This window comes from Dipteris shenzhenensis, chromosome 6 (genome assembly GCF_047967505.1).
Source record: "Dipteris shenzhenensis isolate YYH24624 ecotype China chromosome 6, Dip_SZ_1.0, whole genome shotgun sequence".
In the NCBI taxonomy this organism is placed as follows: Eukaryota; Viridiplantae; Streptophyta; class Polypodiopsida; order Gleicheniales; family Dipteridaceae; genus Dipteris; species Dipteris shenzhenensis.
The window spans coordinates 4,948,673-4,972,968 of record NC_141601.1 but is presented as its reverse complement, the minus strand read 5'-3'; the positions used below and the strand labels follow the sequence as shown (position 1 = coordinate 4,972,968).

Genomic DNA, 24,296 nt, shown 5'->3' with positions numbered 1-24,296 from the left:
TGACCTGTGTTACAAGGCTTGTGGCAATGATGCCGGGAATAGCCAAGAGGCTTTACAAGGCTGAAAATGATGTGCACGATGCCGTGAGATAGCCAAATAGGCTTTACAATGGTGGCATGTGTGTGTGAAATCAAGTGCTATCTGCCCACTGAATCAATCTGCAATGCCTCTGAACTCTGAAGTCTGCTCACTGAACTGATGAACGTAAGGTTTCAGGTAATGCAATGATGTGAAATCGGATGTGAGCGTATGGACTGACTCCGAGTAGGTACTAGTCGGGAATTTCGGGCATGGCTTAGATTGGCAACTTGGGGAATTCAAAGCGTCCCCTCTATGGCAATCTAGTCTACTCTGATCTAGATCTAAACCAACCGTCGATCGATGAAAGAGCAGCAAATAATTCCTTTTTCTTTGTTCTTTTTAAGTGCTGGGTCAGATGCGTCGATGTAGAGGCAAATGTGCGTGAAGGAAGTGGTTTTGTCGGCGAAGCTTAAATGTGAGTGTAACTTGCGCCGAAATGTGCGCGTGATGTAACGAGCGCGTAGAGCACGAAAAATCGAGCGACTTTCCTTTTTGGAGCACCCTCAAATTCTTCCTGGATCAAGAGATATGACTTGATCTAGGTGGAGGGGCAAAAGGAGTGCAAATGGTGCTCAATGATGATGTGTCACTGTGAGTCACATGCAGTGATGATGTGGCACTGTGCTTAGCAAGAGGTGTGCCAGTGAAGCTCTGTGCTGAGGTGGCAGTGCTGAGGTGTCACTGATGACGTGGCACAGATGACGTGGCACAAATGACGTGGCAGATGACGTGGCAAATGACGTGGCAGTGCTGACGTGGCTGATGACGTGTCACTGGTGATGTGGCTGATGACGTGTCACTGATGACGTGGCAGGTGACGTGGCCTGATGACGTGTCACTGATGACGTGGCAGTCGGTGATGACGTGGCAGTCGGTGATGACGTGGCAGATAGGATTGGCTGATGACGTGGCAGATGGATAAGGTGGTGACGTGGCAGATGCTGAAGCCTGCTGACGTGGCCGGATAAGATGTCGTTGCCACGTGTCGATAGGAGGGCCACCGGAATCTTTCGGAGATTCTGTCGTAGATGCCGATTCCGTCCGTGTGTCCGACGCGTTTGGTTCTTCGACATCCGTCGATAATCTCTTCAAATCGGGAGCTATTCCTCAGAAATCTCTCCAAATCAGTAGCAATTTCTCAGTCACGTCTGCAGATTAGTAGCATTTCGCATTAATCTCTTTAAATCGGAAGCGATTTCTCAGAAACCTCTGCAAATCAGCAGCATTTTCCCAGTAATCTCCAGCATTTTCGCAGTAACGTCTTCCAATCGGGAGCCGATTTCTCAGAAATCTGTGCAAATCAGCAGCAATTTCTCAGTAATCTTGGCAGATTAGGAGCATTCCGCAGTAAGCTCTGCAAATCGGGAGCGATTTCTCCGAAAAATCTCAGAGTAATCTCTGCAAATCAGGAGAGTTTTTGCTGCTCTCGTCGCTTCATCTTCTTCTCCTGATCGATTCCTCCATCTCTCCCCGATCTCATCGATCTTCTGTCGTTGCCAATGGACGCTTCACCACCGGAAGCCGCTCCTCAACCGTCAGAGCAACCGGGCCTCAAATATTTGGGCTTCTTCGAAATAGCTGTGGACAAGGCTTCCAAATACGTAGCAAATATTTATGAATTTGCAAAAGACAGCTCTGGTCCGTTGAAACCAGGTGTTGACAGCGTCGAGAGCACGGTTAGGACGGTTGTTGGTCCTGTATATCAAAAACTCGAGGGAAAGCCTTATGAGATTTTGCTCTTTGTGGACAAGAAGGTGGATGATGCAGTCGGCGTTCTGGAAGGCGTCGTGCCTCAAACTATCAAAGAGAAATCATATCAGGCAAACAGATCTCGCAAGATCTCACTCATAGCAGAAATCTCTCAGCATAGTTCTCTCATGAAACTTTTCAAGAGCTCTCTCAATGAATCCTCTCACAAACTAGATCTCTCTCTCTCACTCTATGAAGGAAATTCTTCTCAATAATGAAATCACTCAAGAACTCAAAGAAAGAATAATGGACGGAAATTTCCTCTCAATGACGGAAATTTCTCTCAACGGAAGTGAAGGGAAGGATCTCACAATCACTCAAGAGAACTCTCAATCTCACAATCACTCTCACAAGAAGGATGGCGCCTCAACGGAAGGCAGAACCATGCTCTGATACCATGACAAAATATGAAGAGGGGAGAGGAGAAGAGTGGAGATGAGGAGAGAGGGCACAGCTAGAGAGCACACCACAAATGACTAACTGTACACTAGAATTAGTTGAAAAAATAGAATATATACAAACCCTTTTAGGGTTAGGGTTAGGGAAGCTAACCCTTTCCTTTATAGCACTCTATAAGGTTAGTGCTATGCACATATGATCACGTGATGGTGCTATGCACACATGATCACATGATGTTGAGCATGAACTCTCAACAGGAATTACCGGGCATGGGAATCCTATCTGTATCTTGTTGCAACTCCCGTGTGGGTTTGTGAATTAGATTATCCAATTCTTGAAGCTCATTGATGGAATCATTAATGGTGTCCTCCATTGAAAACTTAATGGAGATTGGACGAATATGTGGTTTGGGGGGAGAGGAAGAGGTTATAGGGGAAAAGCTTGAGGTCGAAGCAAGTAGTGAATTTGAGAAGGTAGAAGTAGGGATGATGGTGGAAAGTGGAGGGAGAGCAGGGCAATTTGATTTAGCAACTTGATAATCCTCAAGGGATGGATTGTCAAGTGTTGGAAAAAAGTTAGGCGTGACTGGATGATAGGAGTTAGATTCTTGGATTAGGCGATAGTGTTGAGAGGCATGGCAAGGAATACAGGTTAGCATGGATTTTTGGAAAGGTATAAAGAATAGTACTAGAGTTAGGGAGGGATGTGAGTAGATCAAAATTAGAAAGTGACAAGATAGGGGAGATTAGATTGAAGGTAGACCACATATTCTTTTGACGTATCCTTATCACTTCTGGTAGGCATTGATGGCTTTAATATTGGATTTTTTTGGGAGTTATATCCCATGGAAGTTGGTGGTGATTGTTGCAGTAAGTGTAGGAGTCTGGCTATTGCCCGAAGAGGGGGGGGCTTCCCATCAAGCATTTATATGGTAGTATTGCATTAGTATTTAATCGTATGAGATTTGCATGCATTGAGAGACAGAACACATTCTTCTCATCTTCATCCATATGCTGGAATAGATCTCGGAGATTCTTGGTGTCTACTAGTCAAGACCAGATACTGCATGTAACATTTTGATTTGCACCTGTTTCCAGAGTCTTCCTTCAAGGTGATCCTCTTGCTAGAGGATTGCAACAAGCTCTTGGTATAATGTAGTGATGCCTTATAGTAAAAGATCTTGTGTTGACCCCTCCACCTCGTCATTGGCTTGACCTAGTAGTTAAATTTCCAACTTGGAAATTATTGCCTTTTGATTTTTCCACTCCATGCACTTGTACCCTAAAAATTGATCATTAAGCATGCGGAGTTGGAGTATTTCTTGCTCTTGAGCGTGGTGTGCACAAGTATCTCTCTTGATGCCATGCATTCCTTCTCTAGTGCTTGAATTTGATGTTTACCCTCTTTAAGGCTATTTTGCAACTCATTGTTTATGTCTAATGTGGCATGGGGCTGATACTCTTTAAGTAGTAATCTTTCACTTAAGTGCACCATTTCCTTCTTGATATCATCACAAGTGGCTTGCATATGGGAGAGGGATAACTCAACCTTTTCCTTTTGGTTCAAGGTAGCAAATAGCTATAGTTATTTTTCTTGGCTCTAGAGAAATCGTGGCTTGTAGGACATCCTTTCTACTTTCTGCTAGAGCATTTTGTGCAAGGAGATATTACTGCATTTGTTCTGCCATGCTTTCCTTGAGCTTCATAATTTCAGTCTCGGCACTTTGCAACTTGGATTGGAGTGATGGGAGCATTTGTCTTTCCATTTCCCTTTCCAGCTCATCTGATGCCATCGTAGCAAATGTTGTAACTATTGGTTGTGATGTTGTATGATCTAGAATGTGCTATGGCCTTACTTGTATTAGACATACAGTTGACTCCCATGTGCCCATGTGGAATTTTGATCTATTTCTTGAACAGCCGTTTGTTGTATGGTGCCACGAGACATTTGGGGGTTGTGACTCTAGAGTTGTGGAGTCATCAACATTGGTGATTTGTGATTCTTGGAGAGGCATGCTATTTGGCTCTCTTGCAAAGTCATTATGTGGCATGATATCCTCTTAGACTTCCACGCTCGAGTCCTTCTATTGCAGGAGCAAGACTAAATGAGTTGCAGTATTCTTTGGCAAAGAGTTCCACATTGTCATTCTCTAAAATTTGATTGTTGCCCATCCATGCTATCCACATTAAGAGTAGGTGGAGGGTCTAATTCCCATTTTGGCGATAATATCAATGTTTCAAAGTCCTCTGTATCTTGTGTTGAGAGGGGTGTAGAGTCATACTCTTGCTCTATTGCAAACCCAATTATTATGGCCTATTACATGGGCAATGTAGCTTTTGCCATTATGTGTAGTGGATACATAATTGGTTAGCAGCAAGGATATGTGTTGAGCCCAGTCTTGTAGTTTTGCTCTACCAAGGAGTGTAAGACTTTACACTGACATATAGTTTTTTCTCCCCTGTATGATTGAAAATGTTAGCAAAAAACTTGGCTGCCTCTTTGCATATGGGATCCACAATCATATCATGGCATATTCTTCCACTTTGTGACTTTGTGTTAGGTGGGAATAAATCTTGAATTTCAAAGAATCTTGCATCTAAAGGTTCCTTTGGATATTCTTCTTGTGCCTCTGGAAATGAAAAAGCCTCCTACGTAGTGGATCTACTAAGGTAGATGTGTCAAGACTTTTCTTTATATGTTACTATGCCATACTTATCTTTTTCCAACTCTCTGCTTTTAAATGATGTTATGAATTGACAAATGTATTCCATCATAGTAGATGTTGGTAAGAAGGATTTTAGCTTCTCAAAAAGACTACCTAGTACCTTTGACTGCAAGAAGTTGTAAGCATCGGGTGACATGGCGAACGTTGAGACTTGTGGCCATACAAGCTGTATTGTTCCATCTGTTGCTAGCTCTTTGTTGGTCTGGTCATCAAGGTGTTCTGCACGTGCATCCTGCGTAGCCAATTGCTCTACCTCAATTTCTCCTGCCTCTGGGATCCTTGGTTCTATGGCATTTCTTCTTGGCATGTTGCATTTATTTGCTCATCAATATCACTATCCAAGACCACTAGCCTTGGACGTTTTGGTGTTGATCTCTGGGTCGGTGATTTTGGACCGTGTCCTTCAGGTTGGTGATTTGAGGAGGGCTGTTACGGTTGTGAGGCTTGGGCCGTTTGAGAGGGTGTCGCTTTGTTGATGGCATTGTAGGCATTTTTCCCATCTTATTGGATTGTCTTCACCTTGGTATTGCACACATGATTCAAGTCCTAGTTCAACAGTGCCAATATAGTGCCATGTGCTAAGAGTGCATATTTCTTTTATGAGTGGCTAATGCATTTTACTCTTTTTGTGATGAGGGTGCCGTGTGTGTGGATCAAAACAAGTATCTCTTGGGGTTTTATTTATGCAATTTATTCGTGGTGCTCGAAATGTGTAGGTGCACTATGCATGGCTAGTGAGGTGGGCATTTCTCCTATATGCTTAATTTACTAAGGGAATCATAGGGCAGCTAGGACTCAATCATCACCTTTGAGCCCTAGGTTGAAATCGATTGAAACTACCCTCGGTATGTCCCATGAAGACTTGGATTCCCTTGGCATTTAGTGGGGGAGGGGAAGTTCCATAATGATCTTTATTTTGTCCATGTCAGTTGCAATCCCATGTCAAGAGACAATGTGTCCCAAGACTACTCCATGTGTGACCAAGAATTGGCATTTTAGAGGATTCAAAGAGATTCCATTCTCTCTGTATTTTTTAAGGACTGCTTCAAGGCATTTCAAAGTAATCCTTTTTTCCTGAGTGTATGCACAAGTCGTCGAAGAAGACTTGTAGGAACTTGTTGAGAAATTCCTTGAAGGTGGTGTACATTACCATTTGAAAAGTAGATGGGACATTGCATAAGACAAATGGCATGACTCAGAGGTATGCAAAAATGCCCCATTCTGTGGCAAATGTTGTCTTTGCCTGATCTTGAGGTGCAATTTGTACTTGGTTGTACCCACTGAACCCATCCAAGAAGCTATATACTTCAGATCCCGCTACCATTTCTAAAACTATTTCAATCTATGGTAGGGGATAATGATCTCTGATCATTGCTGCATTGATGTTCTCGAGATTCACACATATTTTGAGCTTCTTATTTTTCTTAGGAACAATCACAATTGGTGACACCCAATCGGTATGCTTGATCTCATAAATGAAACTAGCATCCATTAATTTTTCTAGTTCTTCATAAACATGGGTGCCATACTTGGGATTTGTCCTGTAAGGTCCACATACCTTTGGTTTGGATCCTTCCCTTATTGGTATGGTATGTACTACAACTTCTGGGGAAATCCCTTTCATTTCTTTGTAGGACCAAGCCATGCAATCTCTATATTCCATTAGCAATGCTTTCAATTCTTTTTCTTCTTCTAGAGTGAGCTATTCACTGATGTATACAGGCTTTTCTTCTTCTTTGTCCAAGGCAAGATTCAGTTTCCTTGTCTTGGTTGGTCCTTCATAAACTGGGGTATCATCGATATTCTCTGTTTCTTTGAGCTCTGATTCCCTGATTGGCCTAGGCATTGCTATTGTTGCTTCTCCTCTAATGTAGTTTTTGAAGTAATCGGGAACTTCCCTTAGGCCTTCATGGCACTTTGAGGTGCTTGCTTGGCTGCTAGCTCCACTGGAAGATATTTGGTCCAATTCACCTGTGTTCCCTTGTTCTTCTTTTTTGTTACTATTCACCCTTTCACTCTTCATTCTCACATTGGGTTTGAACTTTCTAAGCTTTTTCCTTTGTGAGACCGGTGATGGATTTTCAATAGGAGTCGCACTCCCAAGGAGTGTTCCTTTAGCCATACAAACACCTTCAAGCCCTTTAGGATCCCATTTAAAATTTGGGGACTTGGGTGCCTTTGTGGTCTTAGTTAAGTACAATTCAACCACTCTACTCTGCATTCTTTCAAATTGGTTGAAGTGCTCTATCTTGGCCTTTTGGCACTGTACACCTTCCTTTTTTTCCTGGATTGATTGCTATTGGATTGTGTTGGACGGTCGATTTTGGGGTATTCAATGACCATAATTGCCTGTAGGATTGCCAAGTCATTATCAAATACTTGGCCTTCCAAGGTTGCATTATCAGCTTCGATTTCCATATCCCACTCTATGTCGGCACCGTAGCCTTCTATTATGGATTGTTTCGGGTCACTGTCCCATTCAACTCTTGTCATGAAGACTGGCATTTCCACTACTTTTGTTTCATCATCCTAAAATGGTGCTTCTAGTTATATCATTTGGGCATCCACATTTAGCAACATTAGATGTGTTGTTTTACAATTATCTATTGTAGCCAACGTCTGTATCCAATTATTGATGTCACTTTGTGTATCCCCTTCTATGGGATTTAGTGCATTGGTAGGTATTGGGGATGCATTGGTGGCTATAGTGGAAGAAGTGTCTTCAACATTTCTAGGAATAGTGGGTTTGATTTCCCCTGTTCCCAGATTTATCTTGACAGCAATTTCTCTATTTTGGATAGTGATCCTATCGGTGCCCCAATCATGGAGTACTGACGTTTCTCAAAGCCATGGTCTTACCAACAATATCCGGTATGTTGTGGTGCCCTTGGGAAGATCCAAGATAGTAAATTGGAGCGTGAATCTTACTCCAACAATTTTTGTTAACACATTGTCAACAATACCCAATGTGGCCTTTTGCATTGGAGGTAGGCCGCATTCTTCATATAGCTCTCTTGCCAGAATATTTAGTCCGACTCCATCATCCACTATTGCCGGGTATTGACCAAAGGCTTTATGCTCCAGCAAGATGGTTACATTTTTTATGTCATCCCTAGCACCGAATTTTACTGAAATTACCTTTTCCTCTTCTTCAGGTGGGGGGAAGTATTGTGAAGATTCAATCCATCCCTTGAAACTTTCCCACATTGTAGGGCAATTTCTTAGTAAGGTCCCAATTGTCATTATGATGGAGCAACTTATCAAGCTTACTAGTGCAGTGCCGTCCAATTGGGGATGTTTTGCATGTTGCTCTATTACCTGTTAGAAGTTGATGGTATCAATCACCATGTCAATGCTGGGTGCTAATGGTGCTCTGACCTCTGCTGCTACCATCTTGTCTGCCTCAAATTTTTCTTGTTCTTATTGAACCCATTGCTTCAAGGCTTGGTAATGCGTCTTTTCAGTTTCAGCATTGGGGTATGCTTCCTTGGCTCCTTGGGTGGCACTTTCCGTGGATGTGCTAGGCATGGTCTCACTGTGTTGTGGGATTGGCATGGCTTGTTTTGCCAGAGGGGTCTTTGCTTTTTGAGCGAAAAGGAGTTTTTGCTATGCTGCTTCATTTTGATGTCTTATTATGATCAAGACTGGCTATGAAGCCATACTTTGTGTTGCCACAGTGTGATTTTCCACACTTATCATCCCCAGGGGTACATCAAGTTTTACTTTCGTGGTTGGTTGAGGCTTTCTTTCTTAGTGGACAATCCATGCAAGCATGCCCAACTCCACATTCCCTGCACACTGGTTAGAATAAAATGGGGTTACCCTTGTGTGGGCATTCTGCTATGCAGTGGTTTTCTCCACAATCAAAACACTTGATGGGTGTTCGATATGTGGTGGGCGTTACTTGATTAGCATACACTGGGATGAATCCTTTAGCACCATCCATGTAGTACATAGGGTATTCTATGTCATAATCATAGTGAGGTTCCAGCTCTTCAGGTTGAAGTTGTTGCACCAAAACTACTGGAGCACGATTGGGAGCCTGTGGATATTGCGGAGGATTGGGATTCCTCATTAGTTGAGGCACTTGTATTCTCACTGGGAGTGGGTTGAGACCTGGCACTTATGCATTAGGTGCTAGTGCTGGTTGTCTATATACTGGGATTGGCAGTATTGGTATTGTTGGGGTCGGGGTTGTGCTACCCTCATATTATAGAAACAAGTATTTACATCATGCCCTGCAACATTGCAAATGGGACACCATAACCATGGGGGCTGAGCCACTTCTATCTATTCCTTAAGATTGGGCATTCATTGGCTATATAGTTGGCCATACAGTGTGGGCACCAAACGTTTTCTCTCCATGGGTATTGTGGTGGTTGAGAGACACACATCTTTTGCTTGATGGCCTGCATCATTTCATCTTTTACTCTTAGGGCCATGGCTTCCACTCTGTCCTCGATGGTGCGATCTTTGTGTAAAGTGCTTCCCTTCTTTTAAGATTTCTTGTCGCGTTGACTTGATTTATAGCCATCACTATCACTGTCAGAATCTGTCATGCCATCCTCGATGTCAATTGCAGCTTCATGAGCATCGCTGAAATGTGCATAGTTGCTGACTTTTTTCATGTCCTTGCGAATGTATTTTTTCAAGCCAGAGATGAACCATGCTATGAGGTACTTGTCGTTCGGACGGGGATCACACTTTACTATTAATCTTTTCATTCTTCCTAGGTATGTTTTGACCTTTTCTTTCTTGCACATATCTATATTGCCTAGTTGTAATGCGGGGTCATCTTGCAGCCTTTCTGTTTGGAATCTTCTTATCGGTTAGGGCCATTTGCAACCAGGCGGCTTTGGTTTCATTTGACTGGTTGCCTCTAGCACAACATGCTACGTCAAAGAGTTGAAGGAACCTGGCGGGGTCCCCTCATTCATTGCACTTTGGCATTTCCAATTTACCAAAGTGTTGTCTGCCATTGTTGTTGCAGTTGCGTTGTTCTTTACGGTGTTCTCAAGGATTTTGATCATCGCTACTTATTTCTTCTTCAATTCTTATGTCCTCCATGTTGCTTGTTGATGGTGAGAGGTTGAATTCTTAAAGAGCATCGAGGGCCGAAGAAAGCTCGCTAAAGTATGCAAGGGCTAGTCTTCGTCCAGATTTGAGGTGCATACACAATGCTTAAGTGTATCCTTTAAGTGAGTGCTTTTGACTTTGAAATTCGCAATTGATTTCGACCTTTGTAGCTTGATAATGTCAAAAATATGCAATCGACAAGTCGAAATCAATGCTTGCGTAATGGCAACTACCGAGATTGAAAACAATGGAAAAAGACTTGAAAATTATCGTGTGAGATTGGATGTTGCGTGAGTGAATCTTGGTGTCAACTGGGTCCGATTTGGTCTTCAAACGGCCATGATACAAGGAAAAAAACGAGGGGGCATGGCGGTAGCGGCTGAGGTTTGGGGGGGGGGAGGGGGTTTGGTTTTACGAAAGGATTGGGAAAAGGAGGTATTAAGAGAGGGCTTTAAGGCCCTTGGTGGAGCTAGGTAGGCAAGCAAGCGCCAGGTAGCCGTCAGGTAGGCGCCGATCGTCGTTGCAAGCTAGCACCATTGTTGTTGGCATGGGCACCACTAGCTGGCGTTGCATCGCACTGGCTGGTGAGCGCCACCGCGATGGCAGGCGTCGCTCTATGGGCGCCTTGGCTGCCCTGCAGCAAGGCTTATAAGCCTTTAGAAGGGCCTTAGGCCCATAGTTTAGATAGGAAGGAGCGGCCGAGAAGGGGGGGAGAGAGAGAGAGAGAGAGAGAGAGAGAGAGAGAGAGAGAGAGAGAGAGAGAGAAGAGAAAAAAGGGGGGGAAGAGAGAGAGAGAGAGAGAGAGAGAGAAGAGGGAGGAGGGGAGGAGAGAAGAGAGAGAGAGAAGGAGGGAGGGGGGCAGAAAGAGAGAGAGAGAGGAGGGGGGGTGGAGGAGGAAAAGAAAAAGAAAAAAAAAGGGGGGGGGGGGGGGGGAAGGGGGTTGGGTTATGGGGGTGGAGGGGGGGGAGGGAATGGGGCGTGGAGGTCGAGATGGGGGGGGAGAGGGAAGGGGGATGGTGGAGATGGGGAGTGGAGGTGGAGGGGGAGGAGATGGGGGGTGGAGGTGGAGATGGGGGTGGAGGAGATAAGGGGGGAAGAAAAGGGGGGTTGGTGGAGATGGGGGTGGTGGAGGAGATGGGGGTAGAGAGATGGTGGAGTGGAGGGTGTTGGAGATGGGGGATAGAGGAGATGGGGGGTGAAGGTGGAGGGGGAAAAGGGGAGATGGGGTGTAGAGAGAGGTAGAGAGATGGTGGAGGGAAAAAGGGTGGTTACCTTGAGTTGGGGAGATGGGGGATGGACGGAAAAAGTGGAAGTGATGGGGAGGAAGATGATGGGAGGCAGAGATGGAGATGGAAGGGAGGGTGACAGAAAAAGTGGTGGTGGAGGGGGTTTTGACGAAAAAAGTAGTGGTGCTGGTGGTGGTGTTGGTGGAAATGGTGGACAAAAGTTGGACGGAAAATAGAGATAGACGGAAAATATGGAAGCTTAACGGAATTTGGGGAAGGAAATGGCTAGCAAAAGTGTGGGGAAAGAAGTGAGGGGGTTTGGTGTTGCTTTTATAGGATGTTGAAAAATTAAGGGTTAATTTTGGGTGTCTAGTGTATTAATATGATTTTGTAAGTCAACATTATCCTTTTGCATCATTTGGATGCATTTTTTCACTCCCTTGCCTTGAGTGATGTATCTTGAATGGTTTTTCGAAGGGGGTTCTTTTTCACACATGCAAACACGTGCTCTGCTTTCGCTTCAAGCGCTAACCTCCTCGACAGCAGTGCCAAATGTAGTCTCTGTTTTACCCAAGTGCAGGTTCCGAGGGTGTTGATCACCTACAGTCGTGTCGTTGCTCGTTGTAGCATAGGTGTTCACAAGTGTAGCGTAGGTCCTCGGGTCGTGTTCCGGTGAGAGGTGTTGGCTAAAGCATGGAAAGCATATCTCATGTGCACACAAATGAGAAAGAGGGCTTTATCATAACGATTGATGGAGGCTTTCACCTCCACAGGAGTTCAAGGGTTTAGAAGGGGATTTCAGGGTTCAAAAGGGGGATAGGGTTGAGAGAGCTAACTAAGGGAGTTGCAGGGTTTAGGAGAAGTCCAAGGTTGAGGAGTGGAGAGCTAGTCTCCTTCTCGGATTTGAGGGGTAAGGGTTGAGGAGGAGGGAGGGAGAAAAAGGAAGGAGGAGATGGGAAAAGGAGGAGGAGGAGGGATGAAGGAGGAGGAAGAAGGAGATGGGAGGAGGAGGAAGGAGGAGGAGGAAGAGGGAGGAGGAGGAGAGAGGGAGGAGGAGGAGGAGGAGAAGGGAGGAAGGAGGAGGAGGAGGGAGTACAAGGGCAGAGAGTGTAAGGGTAAGGGCATGCTAGAACACGATAGTTAAGAGAGCATAGACGCAATGGAGATCAATCGCATGAACACAATAGTGAGCTTGAACACTGAACCCCAAAGAGTAAGAGCTTCATTCCATTGAGAGATATTTATACATGTTGGTCTCTACACAATCCATAGATACCCGTGGTGGGACCTCTTTTGTAGGAGACCTTTTGGACAGGATTCCCTCCACTTTTAGGGGGGACCTTTTGGGTCTCTACACAAAGTGGGGGGACCTTTTGGGTCTCTACACAAAGTGGAGGGACCTTCTTTTTGGGTCTCTACACAAAGTGGAGAGACCTTCGAGAAAGTGTAGGCTTTTAGTTTTTCTCTCTCTATATCCTGATTTTGCAAGTATGATTGGATCTTTTCTAGAGAGGATTTTGGCTATCCTCATCCTTTAAGATTTATCATACCATCTTTCAGGCTCAAGATATTACAACCGGAGCTTTGCCACTACTCTACACACACAATACTCTCATAGTTGTTGTCCTAGACTGTGCTTCTGGCCCTTGTTGCCACAGGGTTAACATATTGAGAAATACATAGTTGGACCTTATATGGTTTATGGTTCTATTAAGTGCAAAGAAATTGTCACCAATTTATATGATTCAAACGTAGCTTGAAGAGTTCTCATATAGGAGGGAGCAAGTACCTTGGAGATTTGAGGACAAGGCCCACTTGAGGGTAGTATGTTCTCAGTTATCCCAATTGAAGTCATATGGTTTTGTTCCATTGTGACGCAGTTATATACTTCCCTCTCAGAGGATTTCAATTTTGATTTTTCACTTTTGTCTTTTCCTTATGGAGCATAAATGCTCAAGTACCAGCTCTCTATGGCAACATTTTATGGTCATCATTGACAAAGATAGGATTTTATCATTCCACGGTTTCCTTTAGTTGGACTTGTTTTATACAAGAATTCCTATGGTTTCTCATGGATGCCAAAATGACATAGTTCTACAATTTATCTGTTAGTTATATGTCCTTTTGGAAAGTTTGAGAACCCTCCAACTTTGTATCTGACCAGCATAGTAAGTGCCTGGTAGTAAGAAGACCTTGAGAATTGGTAGCAATTGTGTTGTAAATGGGATCTATTTTTTTTCCAAATCAATTGCCAAGAGAGGTTCACCCTACTTGGAAACCAAGAAAATAAGAAAATAGGAAAGCTCCAAGAAATATCTAAGGCTAAGTGTCTCTTTTATGTTGATAAACTTTGTCTCATGACCTAATCCTTGTATGAAAATGCAAGTAGAATATGGAATGTTTTCTTGAATTTGTTTGAGGGAGACACTATTCATAAATGAGAAGACCTTAGAGCCTAATGTGCTCCAATAAGTGATTATTGGCCAAGTGTTTTCTTTCTCTCATTTGGTAATTAAAGGTAGAGTTGCATCCAAAGAAGCCGAAGGAAAATACAGAGCCCTTAGAAGAAGAAGTGAGTTGTATTACTGGACTCTTGAGATCAACTGCAAGGAAGACATTAAGGCAAAATATGAAAGCACTTAAATGGGCAGAGTCAAAGCCTATGAAAGGAAAAGAAGAAGCAATCAACTCCACGAGAAACAAGCCGTGGATTCGCCATGCATGAACAAGGCATCAATTTGCCAAGTAAAGACAGGCCTATGGCTGCCTAGTGCTCTTAAAATGCCTGAGAAAAACAAGAATCTTTGCAAGGAAAGAAAATGTTGCGAATGTAGAAAGAGGGGAGTGTGGTTGCCTAGTGCCTTGGAAGTCCAGTCGGTAGAAAATGCCCCAAGAATGATATAAGTTAACAATCAAAAGTTACCAAATTCCAAGAGCCACCTAGAGGCAAGCTTACCATGCAAGTATCTTGCCAAGTACCAAAACTAATAGGCAATCAATGCCAAGAGAGGAGATCTTCTCAAAGTATGCTCAAGGTTTACAACTGTATCAGGAAGCTTTTCAGCTAGGAATAACTGATTAGTAACTCAAGTTCTCTCTCTCTCTCTCTCTCTCTCTCTCTCACTCTCTCTCTTCATTTGACTCCCAAAAGAAATCTGCTACTACTCCTTGCCAAATGAAGCTATCAAATGCTTTCCCCTATTATTTCTGAAATTCAAATTCTTTTTTGGAGATTGTCTGCAATGAAATTGTTCCAAATTGCTACAATTGATTCATAGTGCTACGATTTGACTTGGAGCGCTGTGACTTGAGATTCTTTATTGTGAATTGTGTTCTACTTCTACGATTGGCATCCAATTGTTGCAAATTGAGAATCCAGGCTGTCCTTTCAAGGAGGAGCCTCTTTTGCAGAGATGCTAGCAGGGCAGAGGAGTACTTGGGAGCAGTTCATCTTTGCGATCCATGGCAAGGACCCCTAGCGAGAGCTTGAGTTTTCCAGGACCCCAGGCAATCTGCACTTCTCCTTCGGCCAGCGGAGACAAGATGGACTACTGGAGCGTTTGGATAGATTCTATATCGGAGATTGGGCTTTACTACACTGTGGCGCCACTGGCATTTTAGTAAGCACCACTATGCTTTTGTGTAGCGGTACTGCACTTAGAGCAGCCTGTCGCGGACTTCCCTAAAAAGGGGTTCATATTTCAGATGTTCTCTCAGGAGGCAGATGTTCGACAGTTGATAGCAAATCTCTGGAGACAGCCCGTGAGCAAACCCGAGGAGGATTGGGCGGCTTGGGTGACAATTCATGAATACTGAGCATCACTAAGATTTAATAAAATTTCCACCCAAAAAAAACTAACCTAGTTAACTAAATGCAAAAAATATGGTAACTTAAGTACATTTGCAGCATCAATTATATGATAGATTATATAGAACAAAGTTTAGAGACATTGTTTTATAAAATGATAAGGTGCTACATATATTCACAATCAAAGCATGTATAACTAACGTACGTGGAAACTTTCATTCAATAAAGCCATCTTTTCATTTGATGTAAGGAATAAATAAAAATCAATATCCAAGAGTATGGATAATAGTCTCAAATCGAATTTAAACTCCACCTCTCTAGAACTTCATTACATTGGATATCACTGTGACCATATCTATCTCTATGTCTATTGTATGACACATCATTGTCCAAGGAAATCCATCCCCCATGATTATTCCAATAGGTACATAAAGAATTCATCTACAAGATACAATCTTTTAAGCTAAATCCAAGAGGATCCTAGATTAGTACATACACAAAGCATCAATGCCATAAGGTATAGAACAAAGAATTAGTATCCATTACCTATAGAAGATGATTCTTGGTCTATTGAATCAAAACATGTATAATCAATGTCCATGAAACTTCCATCCAAAAATCACTATTGTCAGTTCCAATTGCCTCTTTGCCAACTTTCGAGTTATGTTTTGAAAAAAATATATTTTTACAATATATTTATAACTTTTCAATAGGCATTTTGATCCATATCCACCTGCTACCATTATGTTGGTATGCATTCTTGTTCCTTTCCATTGTGCTACTAATTCATATACATCAATCTTCTTAGCTAAAAAGCACTTGCTTTATGAACTCCAACCTCTAACCTTTAATTAATCTACAACTTAATTAGAGCTATACTTAATTAACTCTTATAAGGTCATAGCAATAGTTTCATCCTACTCAATGTGATGCTTGTTTATAGAATTAGCAAGCAATGTGCATACGTCCCAATCATACCTAGTAGTTCAAGCAATTCATGGACCTTATCTCTAAACTCATTTCTCCCCTTGCTCAATGTGACACTTATTACTAGAATTAGCAAGCAGTGCACTTCTCAATTATACCTCATGGTTCAAGCAATTCATGGGGCCTATCTTTAACATTCATTTCTACCCCTTGGATTTTCTTCATCTTTTTCTAATTTTATGTTCTCTTCCATTCAAAAGTCTACGATCTTGTAGTCTTGCATATGAAACTGTTTTGGTAATTTGTCACCATACTTGTGTTGACTTATGAATGTGATTTTTGCATCTCTTGACAATTTAATACCAAGGTAATAATGCATGAGTCCAAGAACCTTCATGTCAAGAAATTTTGCAAACAACTGAATCATTGCTTCCTATTACCACCACCAGCTCATTGCTTGCTATTACCATTAGCTCATCTGCATACAAAAGTCCAATAGTAATCTCTTCTCCTTGAAATTTGTAATAGATTGAATGATCTACATTGGATTTTTTGTATCCTAGATTAGCAAAGTGCATATCTACTTTTAGATACCAAAATCTAAGTGCTTGATTTAAGCCATAGAGACTTTTCTTCAATTGACATACCTGATTCTCTTTTTGGTTCTCAGCAAATCCTTGTGCTATTGATGCATGTAGATTTCTCTGTCCAAGTATCCATTTATGAGTGCATTTTTTATATGAAATTGATACATATTCAATTTGCTATTTTTTAATTTTGACACCAAAAATTTATTGGAATCCATGTTGGCTACAAGAGCATGTGTCTCTTCATAGTCTATCCATATCATTGTGCAAATTTATGTTCTTTCAATGCTATAATGTGGATTGTATTTCTTTCCAAGTGGCAGCTCATATATAGTTCTCAAGTGTTGTTCTTGTACAAAGCAACCATTTCTTCATTTATTGCATTTGTCCATTTTGCCTTTGTTTACAAGCTCTTAAAGAGAATAGTTGACATTTTCAACTAGATTTGCCTTTTTTAACATATGCTAACCATTATGGTTGTCTTTCTAGGTCTTATACTTTTGTAGTCTCTTCTAATTAATAGTATTTATTCTTTTTCTATGGGTATTTGGGTTGTGGGCAAAAGTATATTTTGTGAAGTTAATGACGTCAATTCTAAAATTTTAATCAAACATTATATCTCTTTAGATAACTGATTTTTTGTTGATTGGATCATACAACATGAGAGAGAGAGAGACAGAGAGAGAGAGAGAGAGAGAGAGAGAGAGAAAGAGAGAGAGAGATTTTCAAAGCCTTGCTTTAGTTTGAAAGTATACAATAGTTTGTCCACACGTAATCTTTGCTCTCCTTGCTTACACTTGTGGAAGATTTTGGACCATAAAGTGTTAGGATATTGGAGGCTTAAGGATAGATGAATACTACACTTTTACAAGAAGAAAGTCTTATAAAACAAAAAGAAGATCGTTTGTGACTCAAATAATTTGTTTATTGATAATATCATCTATGTCCTTCCAAGGTAAACATGCATATGTAGTTTCAATGATTCAAGTTGATAATATGACAAAGTTTATGGAAAGAGAAATATTACATGAAGGGATTTCTTTTTAAATCTTATGATAGTCACAAGGGCTAGCCCCACCTTGTATTGTTTACACCTACCTTAGAATCAATGCATGAATCTCACCACATGCACCTCCTTTAATATTATCAAATGAGATAGCTACAATTGTACAAAATCCCTCATCATTTTCTTAGGACACACAAAGGATATGTGATTCAAGATTGAATATATGGTTTAATGCGATTACTTTGTGAGTTTAGTCAAAAGATTTGTATCTATTGAAAACAAATCCATCTATAGAGCTAATAATGCTTGCCAAGTTATCCTTTAAGAATCAACTTGATTCCATCCCATTTCCAATTGGTTTTTGCAATGATTTTGAGGAGGAGTAAGGACCTAGGTAAAGGAGATACATTTGGGATATGTGAGTTTTTTTGCATCACTCACTTTGACACTAGTAGTAGAACAATCACATTAGGTTAACTCAAAACCATGAGGCAAAACCTATAAACCTTTTTCCTTGGGTTATGCCTCTTGAGCTAGCTACTCAACTAAAGCTTGGAAAATTGTAACTTGGAGAATACGATAATTCACATGGAATATTGATTATTAAAAAAGCATTGAAACACGAATAGGAGGTTTGTTTTCTGAAATTTCCAAACAAAGCCAATTTCCCTAAGCATAGCTATTAAGAGGGGCCCATAGGAACATAGGTTGAAGGGGTTGGGACTTCCTTTTGTAAAATATTTGAACCTTCACTATTTGCTAATGATATAAATGTCCTCTTAGCTATAGAAGAGGGGAAGCATTGAACATTCTCTTGCACCATTTTGAGCCTCTGATATTATTTATTTATATGTATATGTATGTATGTATGTATGTATGTATGTATGATACATACATGCATGCATACATACATACATACAAACAAACAAAGAGAGAGAGAGAGAGAGAGAGAGAGAGAGAGGCACTAGTTGAATTATACAAGAGAAATGCTAATCACCAAAACTCAACAAGCACTTAACTTCTAAAAAGCCATGTAAGATAGTATTTGTTAATGATAAAGGATCGTATTTTATGCCTTCCTTTCCTGAAATCTTTCACCCTTCCTTGTTGGGCCAAATCATTTAAATTAGATACATAGGGCATGGTAAGCCATGGTGTGAGTGAAACCAATATTTTATAAACCTATATATCCATTGATATTTTCACAATCCAAAACCTAAAAAGCATCACTTATGAAAATGGCAAGACAAGCCAAACAATTTGCACCAATACAATTGCCACGTCCAATCAAAGATGCTAGAAGTGTTAACAAATGATTATATACAAAAAATGAAAGTTTATAATTACAAGTAATACTTTGTTTTTTAATCACATTAAACTAAGCACATGATGTTTGAATATTTAGAGCCTACATGTGAGCAAAGGTTCCATAGAGTTTTATATCATAAGAAGTCCCTTGACAAGTCTTTTAATTGAATTCAATAACAATTTAGATACTATCTTGAAAGCTACAAGAGTATGTCATTGTACGAAGAGTTCTTATGCAAACCTTGCTATGACATTGCCTTTGGACACAAATAAAATTCTGCAAATTTACCTCATCTCAACCCTAGGAGATATCTCTTGTGCCATGTTTGTAGCCAACATGTAGATATCAAATGATAACTTTATTAAAATTTTGAATGACATAAGTTAGCTATCTTCTTTGTACCTTTATCATAGCTACAACTTGTAGCTCTATGGTGTCAAATTTCTTTCTCTTGTGAGCTCCTTATCTTCGAATGAAGTGTGGAAAGCTTGCAATCTCTCATGGTGCATGCTAGTGTAATTATTACCCTTCTAATGAAGATCTACATAATGTAACTATACTCATGGTTGGAGGTTCAAGCATTGCTCTTTATAGATGGCACATGTGTGTTAACAAGTTTAGCTAGTACACCATACCTATGATTGAGAATATGTTAGCCTTCATGGGCAATTCCTTCAATACACATAAAAACCTTGAACATGAAAAATTTGACACCTAACTTTATTCTAATAAGAGCTAGCTTGGCCGTCACAAATGCTCGCCTTTTCTAGCGATGAGGCTCCTAAGGTTATCTATTCAATAAATGCCATTTCGAATTGTTCTCAGCGAATCGTTTTAACTATGTTTGACACTCCCCTATCAAAATCTCACAAAAGAAGGGACCATGTGAACTAAAGGCCCAAAGTTATTATGAGAAGAGCTACAAGCAACTAGTAAGCCAATTCATCAATGTTGAATGGTGTGATGTGTATAGAAGCAAGTGGACTTAACTACATAGAGCTTCTTCAAAATCAATCATTTGACCATTAATATTGATTCCACACTCTCTCTCGAGATGTATTTAATTTCTACACAACTAGACCATTTTGCTATCACCTATTTACCATTTAATTCCAAAATTTTCTTATGAATGTGAACAAATTTCACATGAATTGAACAAGTCAATATAATTATGGTGTAGCTACATAGGTCCAAAAAGGGAAACTTGTTCTAATGGTGAGTGGGCATGGAGTGTCCTAATAGGCATAATGGAAAAAGAATGATTTGCCACATAGTTTAGATATATGTGCTTCATACACTTAGAAAATTTGTCTTTTATACTTTCAAATTAGTTTGGAGGCATCAAGTGCACATTGCTAGGTGATAAAGAGTAAGTCATATACATTAATTTACCATTTTGTTAGTCATCAAATCTTTGCCCCACAAGGGAAAAAGCCATGGTTAAAGTTCTCTATAGAGAATTATTTAGTATAACTTCCTTTTCTTAGAGGAAGTTCATACACGTGAGTCCTTATTCAATAGCTGTTGTGATGGTTTTCCAACGATTTTCCAATTTATCACTCACTTAGGAGGTTGCTCAGTCTAATTACTCTTAGATGTGTTTTAGGATGGCATTAAAATTTACCAAGTAGCCCCAATATGAGCATCACATATGGAGGATAATGTGAGATGTTGGCTAGTAATTAACTATGCCAAGATGCAAGGTGGGCAGTGTGTGGAACGTGATTCCTGGTAGAGTCCATGCCAATGTTGCAAGGCAATGATTATGTTTAGAGCCACCTACCACACTTGTAGCCCCTTCGCATGTGCTATGGGAGCCATTTTACAAATCCACTTTGGCATCTTATAGGGTAGATTGAACTAGTCTTATGTGAAGGAGGGAGTTGTAAGAGTCACAAAGAAACAAGAGCACTTCCCAATAAGCATTGCCAAAGAGGGTTTAACAAACCAGCCAATGAAACACCCTCAGATGTGTTGGCGACCTTGTATGCCTATGGTGAATGCACCTCACAATTCACTCCAGACAGGTGGGGTAGCCTTCAGCGAATGGACAATGATAAGATCTCCCCTCATGCTTGATGCAGGCCGGACGAAGTCACTCAATTGAAAGATTTCGAGGCCTTTTTGAGGCCCCATGCAACCCGTTAGAAATCCGCTCGGATTTCATGGAGCTTGTAGACTTGATATTGGCGCACGCACCTAGGGGCACATCCTGGCAACCCGAAATCTCCATTCCGGGGTTTTCCTTTAGCATTAGAGACGATCCCCATGCACCGGATGAGCATGGGGATCCCGCTCTGTGTCAGAGAGGGCTGGCCATCTCTCATTGTGAGGCCCCATGCAGCCCCGGACGTCGTAGTTAATTACATCCTCAAATGGAAGCAAGCATACCCTCATCAAGTCTCATTTGTAATAAGGTTGACTAGGCAGGGTCCTTCTTTTTCTGCTCGTCTTCCTCTTTTCAAGCATTCCGGTTGGTTGCTTGCTTGCTTGCAGATCCAGGGTTTCTCTGGGCTAGGGCACTCCACCTTTCGTCCCTTGCCACCTTTGCCTAGCTTCTTTCCCGTTCATCTGATACAAACAAGCATTCTAGAGCCCTTTATACCTACAATCAACCACAGCAAATAGTATCTTGCCCTGCACGCAGCACCGATCATTCGGCCAGAGGAAAGGAAAGCCAAAGATCAAAGAAGAAACGCGTTTCTTCTTGCAATTCTTTGTCGTTTACCAGGTCTGTTCTCCGATCCTGCGCTCTTTGTATGCTGCGTTGTTGATCTCGTAGGTTCGTCGCCCAATTGGCTCGGAACGTATCAAAGATCTGAACAATTTCCAGCTTCTTGAAGTATATAGATTCCTAGACTGCTCCAATCAAATCTCTCAGTGTCTGGCCGAGTCAGCGGCTGGGGCAATCGTCTTTCCTTTGCCTGGCCTGTAAGTGGGTCCTGTGCATGAGATCATAACAGACCCACTGTGATGAAGCTCTCCCTTGAAGGATTAGACGAGACTCGGGCGAACAGTTCCATGGAAATAGACGTTCCTTTTCGTTCCAGCTCGAGGAACTTTTCTAGAATCGGCAGGAAAAAAGGTGACCATCCTCACCATCGGCTTTGATGCTTTGTGGTTTTCACTTTCGCATAAAGATCGCTTGCTCAGTCTCTATATACTACGCGCCGTGCCAATAATAGTGGGATATGGACGCGATTGCGATAGGGACCTCGTGTTGAGACTAGATTCATCTGAGGATGTGGTCCGGTTGTGATCAGTTGACATAGTGACGGATGAGAGCCTTGATGAGGACCTGCTAGGCACACCTCCATTGGGCGCAAGGACCCCAGCAAGGATGCGTCTGTCAGTGAGTAAGAAACAAGGGCCTGAGCTTATGACAGATGAGGCGGAGGACGATGTGGAGCTGAGCGAACGCAGGAAAGCTTTGTTTGAACCTCTTGGCCCCAAGAGGAATTCGCACTGCAGGTCTCCCGAGAGCCTGCTCCCTCCTCCGGACTTTGAGGCAGCTTCTTATCCACGAGGTTGGGTTATAGGAAAAAAACGAAAGCTCGTGAATGTAGATGTCGTTGAGAGCATGAGGCGGATTGCAGTCCATGAGATGAATCGCAAGGTCCGTTTCTTCCTCTTCATAATGTCTGTGACAATGGGCTTTTGTGCAGTTTGCATATAAATCTTGATATTTCTACTCACCCGTCTGAGCTCTGGTAGGCTTTGTTCGAGGGCAATATTCAATGTTGTGACTTATGTCGAATGCCTTGAACCTTTGAACGAGACAAGTAGTCGTCACAAAGTGGGAAGAAATGCCCGGTTTGCTCAAGCTGTTAGCCAGATTGGTGAAACTATCATAGAAAATAGCAATGTCTGAATGATCTTCAGAGTTGGGTTCACGAGAATAAGTACAGAATTCTTGAAACTCAGTGCTTGGGTGAGCACTGCTTTGCTTACGGAACGGTCTTATCCTAGTGTTGTATGGGTCCCGCCTTGGGTCTCATGTCTCTCTCGTACTTTTTCCTCTCTCTCGTGTCTTTGTTCTTTCCGTTCTCATCTTCAATTTTCCATAATTCTCTATGGTAACAGTCGGTGTGTTCTATGAAACCTCTTTGGGCCTGATTTGTCTGCAAATCAAACGAGAAAAAGAACGTGGCCTTTTCATGAGTGCACGTGTTTCTTAGGCAACTTTTTTTCTTACTGCATAATTGGCAGACAAGCTACACCTTCGTTTAAACAGGCTAGATAACCGTGGGGTTTAACCGCTGTGAAAAGCATGAATTTTCCAAACATAGAGGGTGGTTGGATTTTGCTTTGCTTGTATAAATCGATTGTTTGCGGGAATGAAATACTGGTGAAAGGTTGGGAATTGTAAGGGTTTTAATCTTGTAGCCATGTTACATAATCCAGTGTAGGGCATGCAGCGGAGGTCTTTTGCTCCATTTGTCATCAACATAAAGGTTATGTGAGTTGTTGGTTGGCAGGACCGGGAAATAGATGGTTTGACTGAACAGCTGGAGGAGGATGCCAGGACAATGGAGCACATTCAAGTGCAATTGCAGCAGGAGCGGCAAAAACGTTTAAAGACAGAACGTGAAAATTTGGCTTTGCAAGGACAAGTCTCTATGCTCATGAACATGCTGAATGAACTAGAAGAGGGTGCTGAGGATGTACTTTTGGACGATTCCCAAGCAACAATAAGCAGCCCAAAGTACAATATTTAGAGGCTGTCAGTAGTAGGCCGGAACGTGTACAGGCGGTGTATCTATCTTGAGGTTTGGCTTATGAATCTTCAGGCCTAATTCAGTTGCAATAGTTGTGTACATAGACGTATACTGTATACTGGATTTTTGAAGACTTGTTGCAAATGGTTTGAGATAACTTTCCTTACATCTGCTTTGAGAATTTTGATACTGCATTCTTTCATACTTCCCATTTTTCATGTGTGAGGGCACAGTAGCATATATATTCTTGAGAACATAAGAGCAGCTGAAGGGCATAAAATCTTCAAGGAGAATAATGCGGTGGATGGGGTTCTACCACAGTTGAGGTTGATGTTTGCAGCGGTGCAAACAAAGAACAAAGGCCAGTGCCCCTAGTACAAAGTATAGTTATTCAAGAATCCAGGAAGTTCTGTATTGTGATATGTTTTCACATAATAAAGGTGATGGACTTTTCATTTCAGAGGTTTGAGAATGGCGATTATCTGCCATGGCTACTGGAATGCATGTGGCTTGGCATGGTGTGTAATGATTTCAGATGCAAGCATGCATAAATAGTAGGGCTGTGACTTAATGTTGCTAGGCATTGTGACCTCTCATGCTTTAAGAGAGCTAATGCAAGAAATCTGACAGAATGATGAGAGAAGGGCTGTCAAGTGTGCATTCCGTTTGGAACATCCACATATTT

At 41.7% G+C, this 24,296-nt stretch overlaps 1 protein-coding gene and 1 pseudogene across 3 annotated transcripts; both read left to right on the top strand.

The window, feature by feature from the left end:
* The first annotated feature begins 1,580 nt into the window (after positions 1–1,580).
* On the top strand, positions 1,581–9,067 carry LOC147900674 (stress-related protein pseudogene; annotated as a pseudogene).
* A 12,255-nt stretch (positions 9,068–21,322) lies between these two features.
* LOC147900673 (protein HEADING DATE REPRESSOR 1-like) lies at positions 21,323–23,755 on the top strand. 3 transcript variants are annotated; one of them, XM_087376128.1, is made up of 4 exons: positions 21,323–21,624; positions 21,775–21,978; positions 22,157–22,509; positions 23,372–23,755. In XM_087376128.1, the coding sequence occupies exons 2-4, from the start codon at positions 21,867–21,869 to the stop codon at positions 23,609–23,611; spliced, it is 705 nt and encodes a 234-aa protein (XP_087232254.1). In that variant the 5' UTR covers positions 21,323–21,624; positions 21,775–21,866; the 3' UTR covers positions 23,612–23,755. The 3 variants fall into 3 exon arrangements, with proteins under 3 accessions (XP_087232254.1, XP_087232256.1, XP_087232255.1); XM_087376130.1 differs by having other exon boundaries at positions 21,323–21,671; positions 21,787–21,978; XM_087376129.1 differs by having other exon boundaries at positions 21,323–21,675; positions 21,787–21,978.
* The last annotated feature ends 541 nt before the right edge of the window (positions 23,756–24,296 follow it).

Bases quoted from the DNA above. Each gene is read 5' to 3' on its own strand.
- LOC147900673 (XM_087376128.1), top strand. From the start codon at position 21,867: ATGAAGCTCTCCCTTGAAGGATTAGACGAGACTCGGGCGAACAGTTCC. The intron at 21,979-22,156 runs GTGACCATCCTC...GGTTGTGATCAG, and splicing joins TAGAATCGGCAGGAAAAAAG to TTGACATAGTGACGGATGAG. The intron at 22,510-23,371 runs GTCCGTTTCTTC...GTTGGTTGGCAG, and splicing joins TCCATGAGATGAATCGCAAG to GACCGGGAAATAGATGGTTT.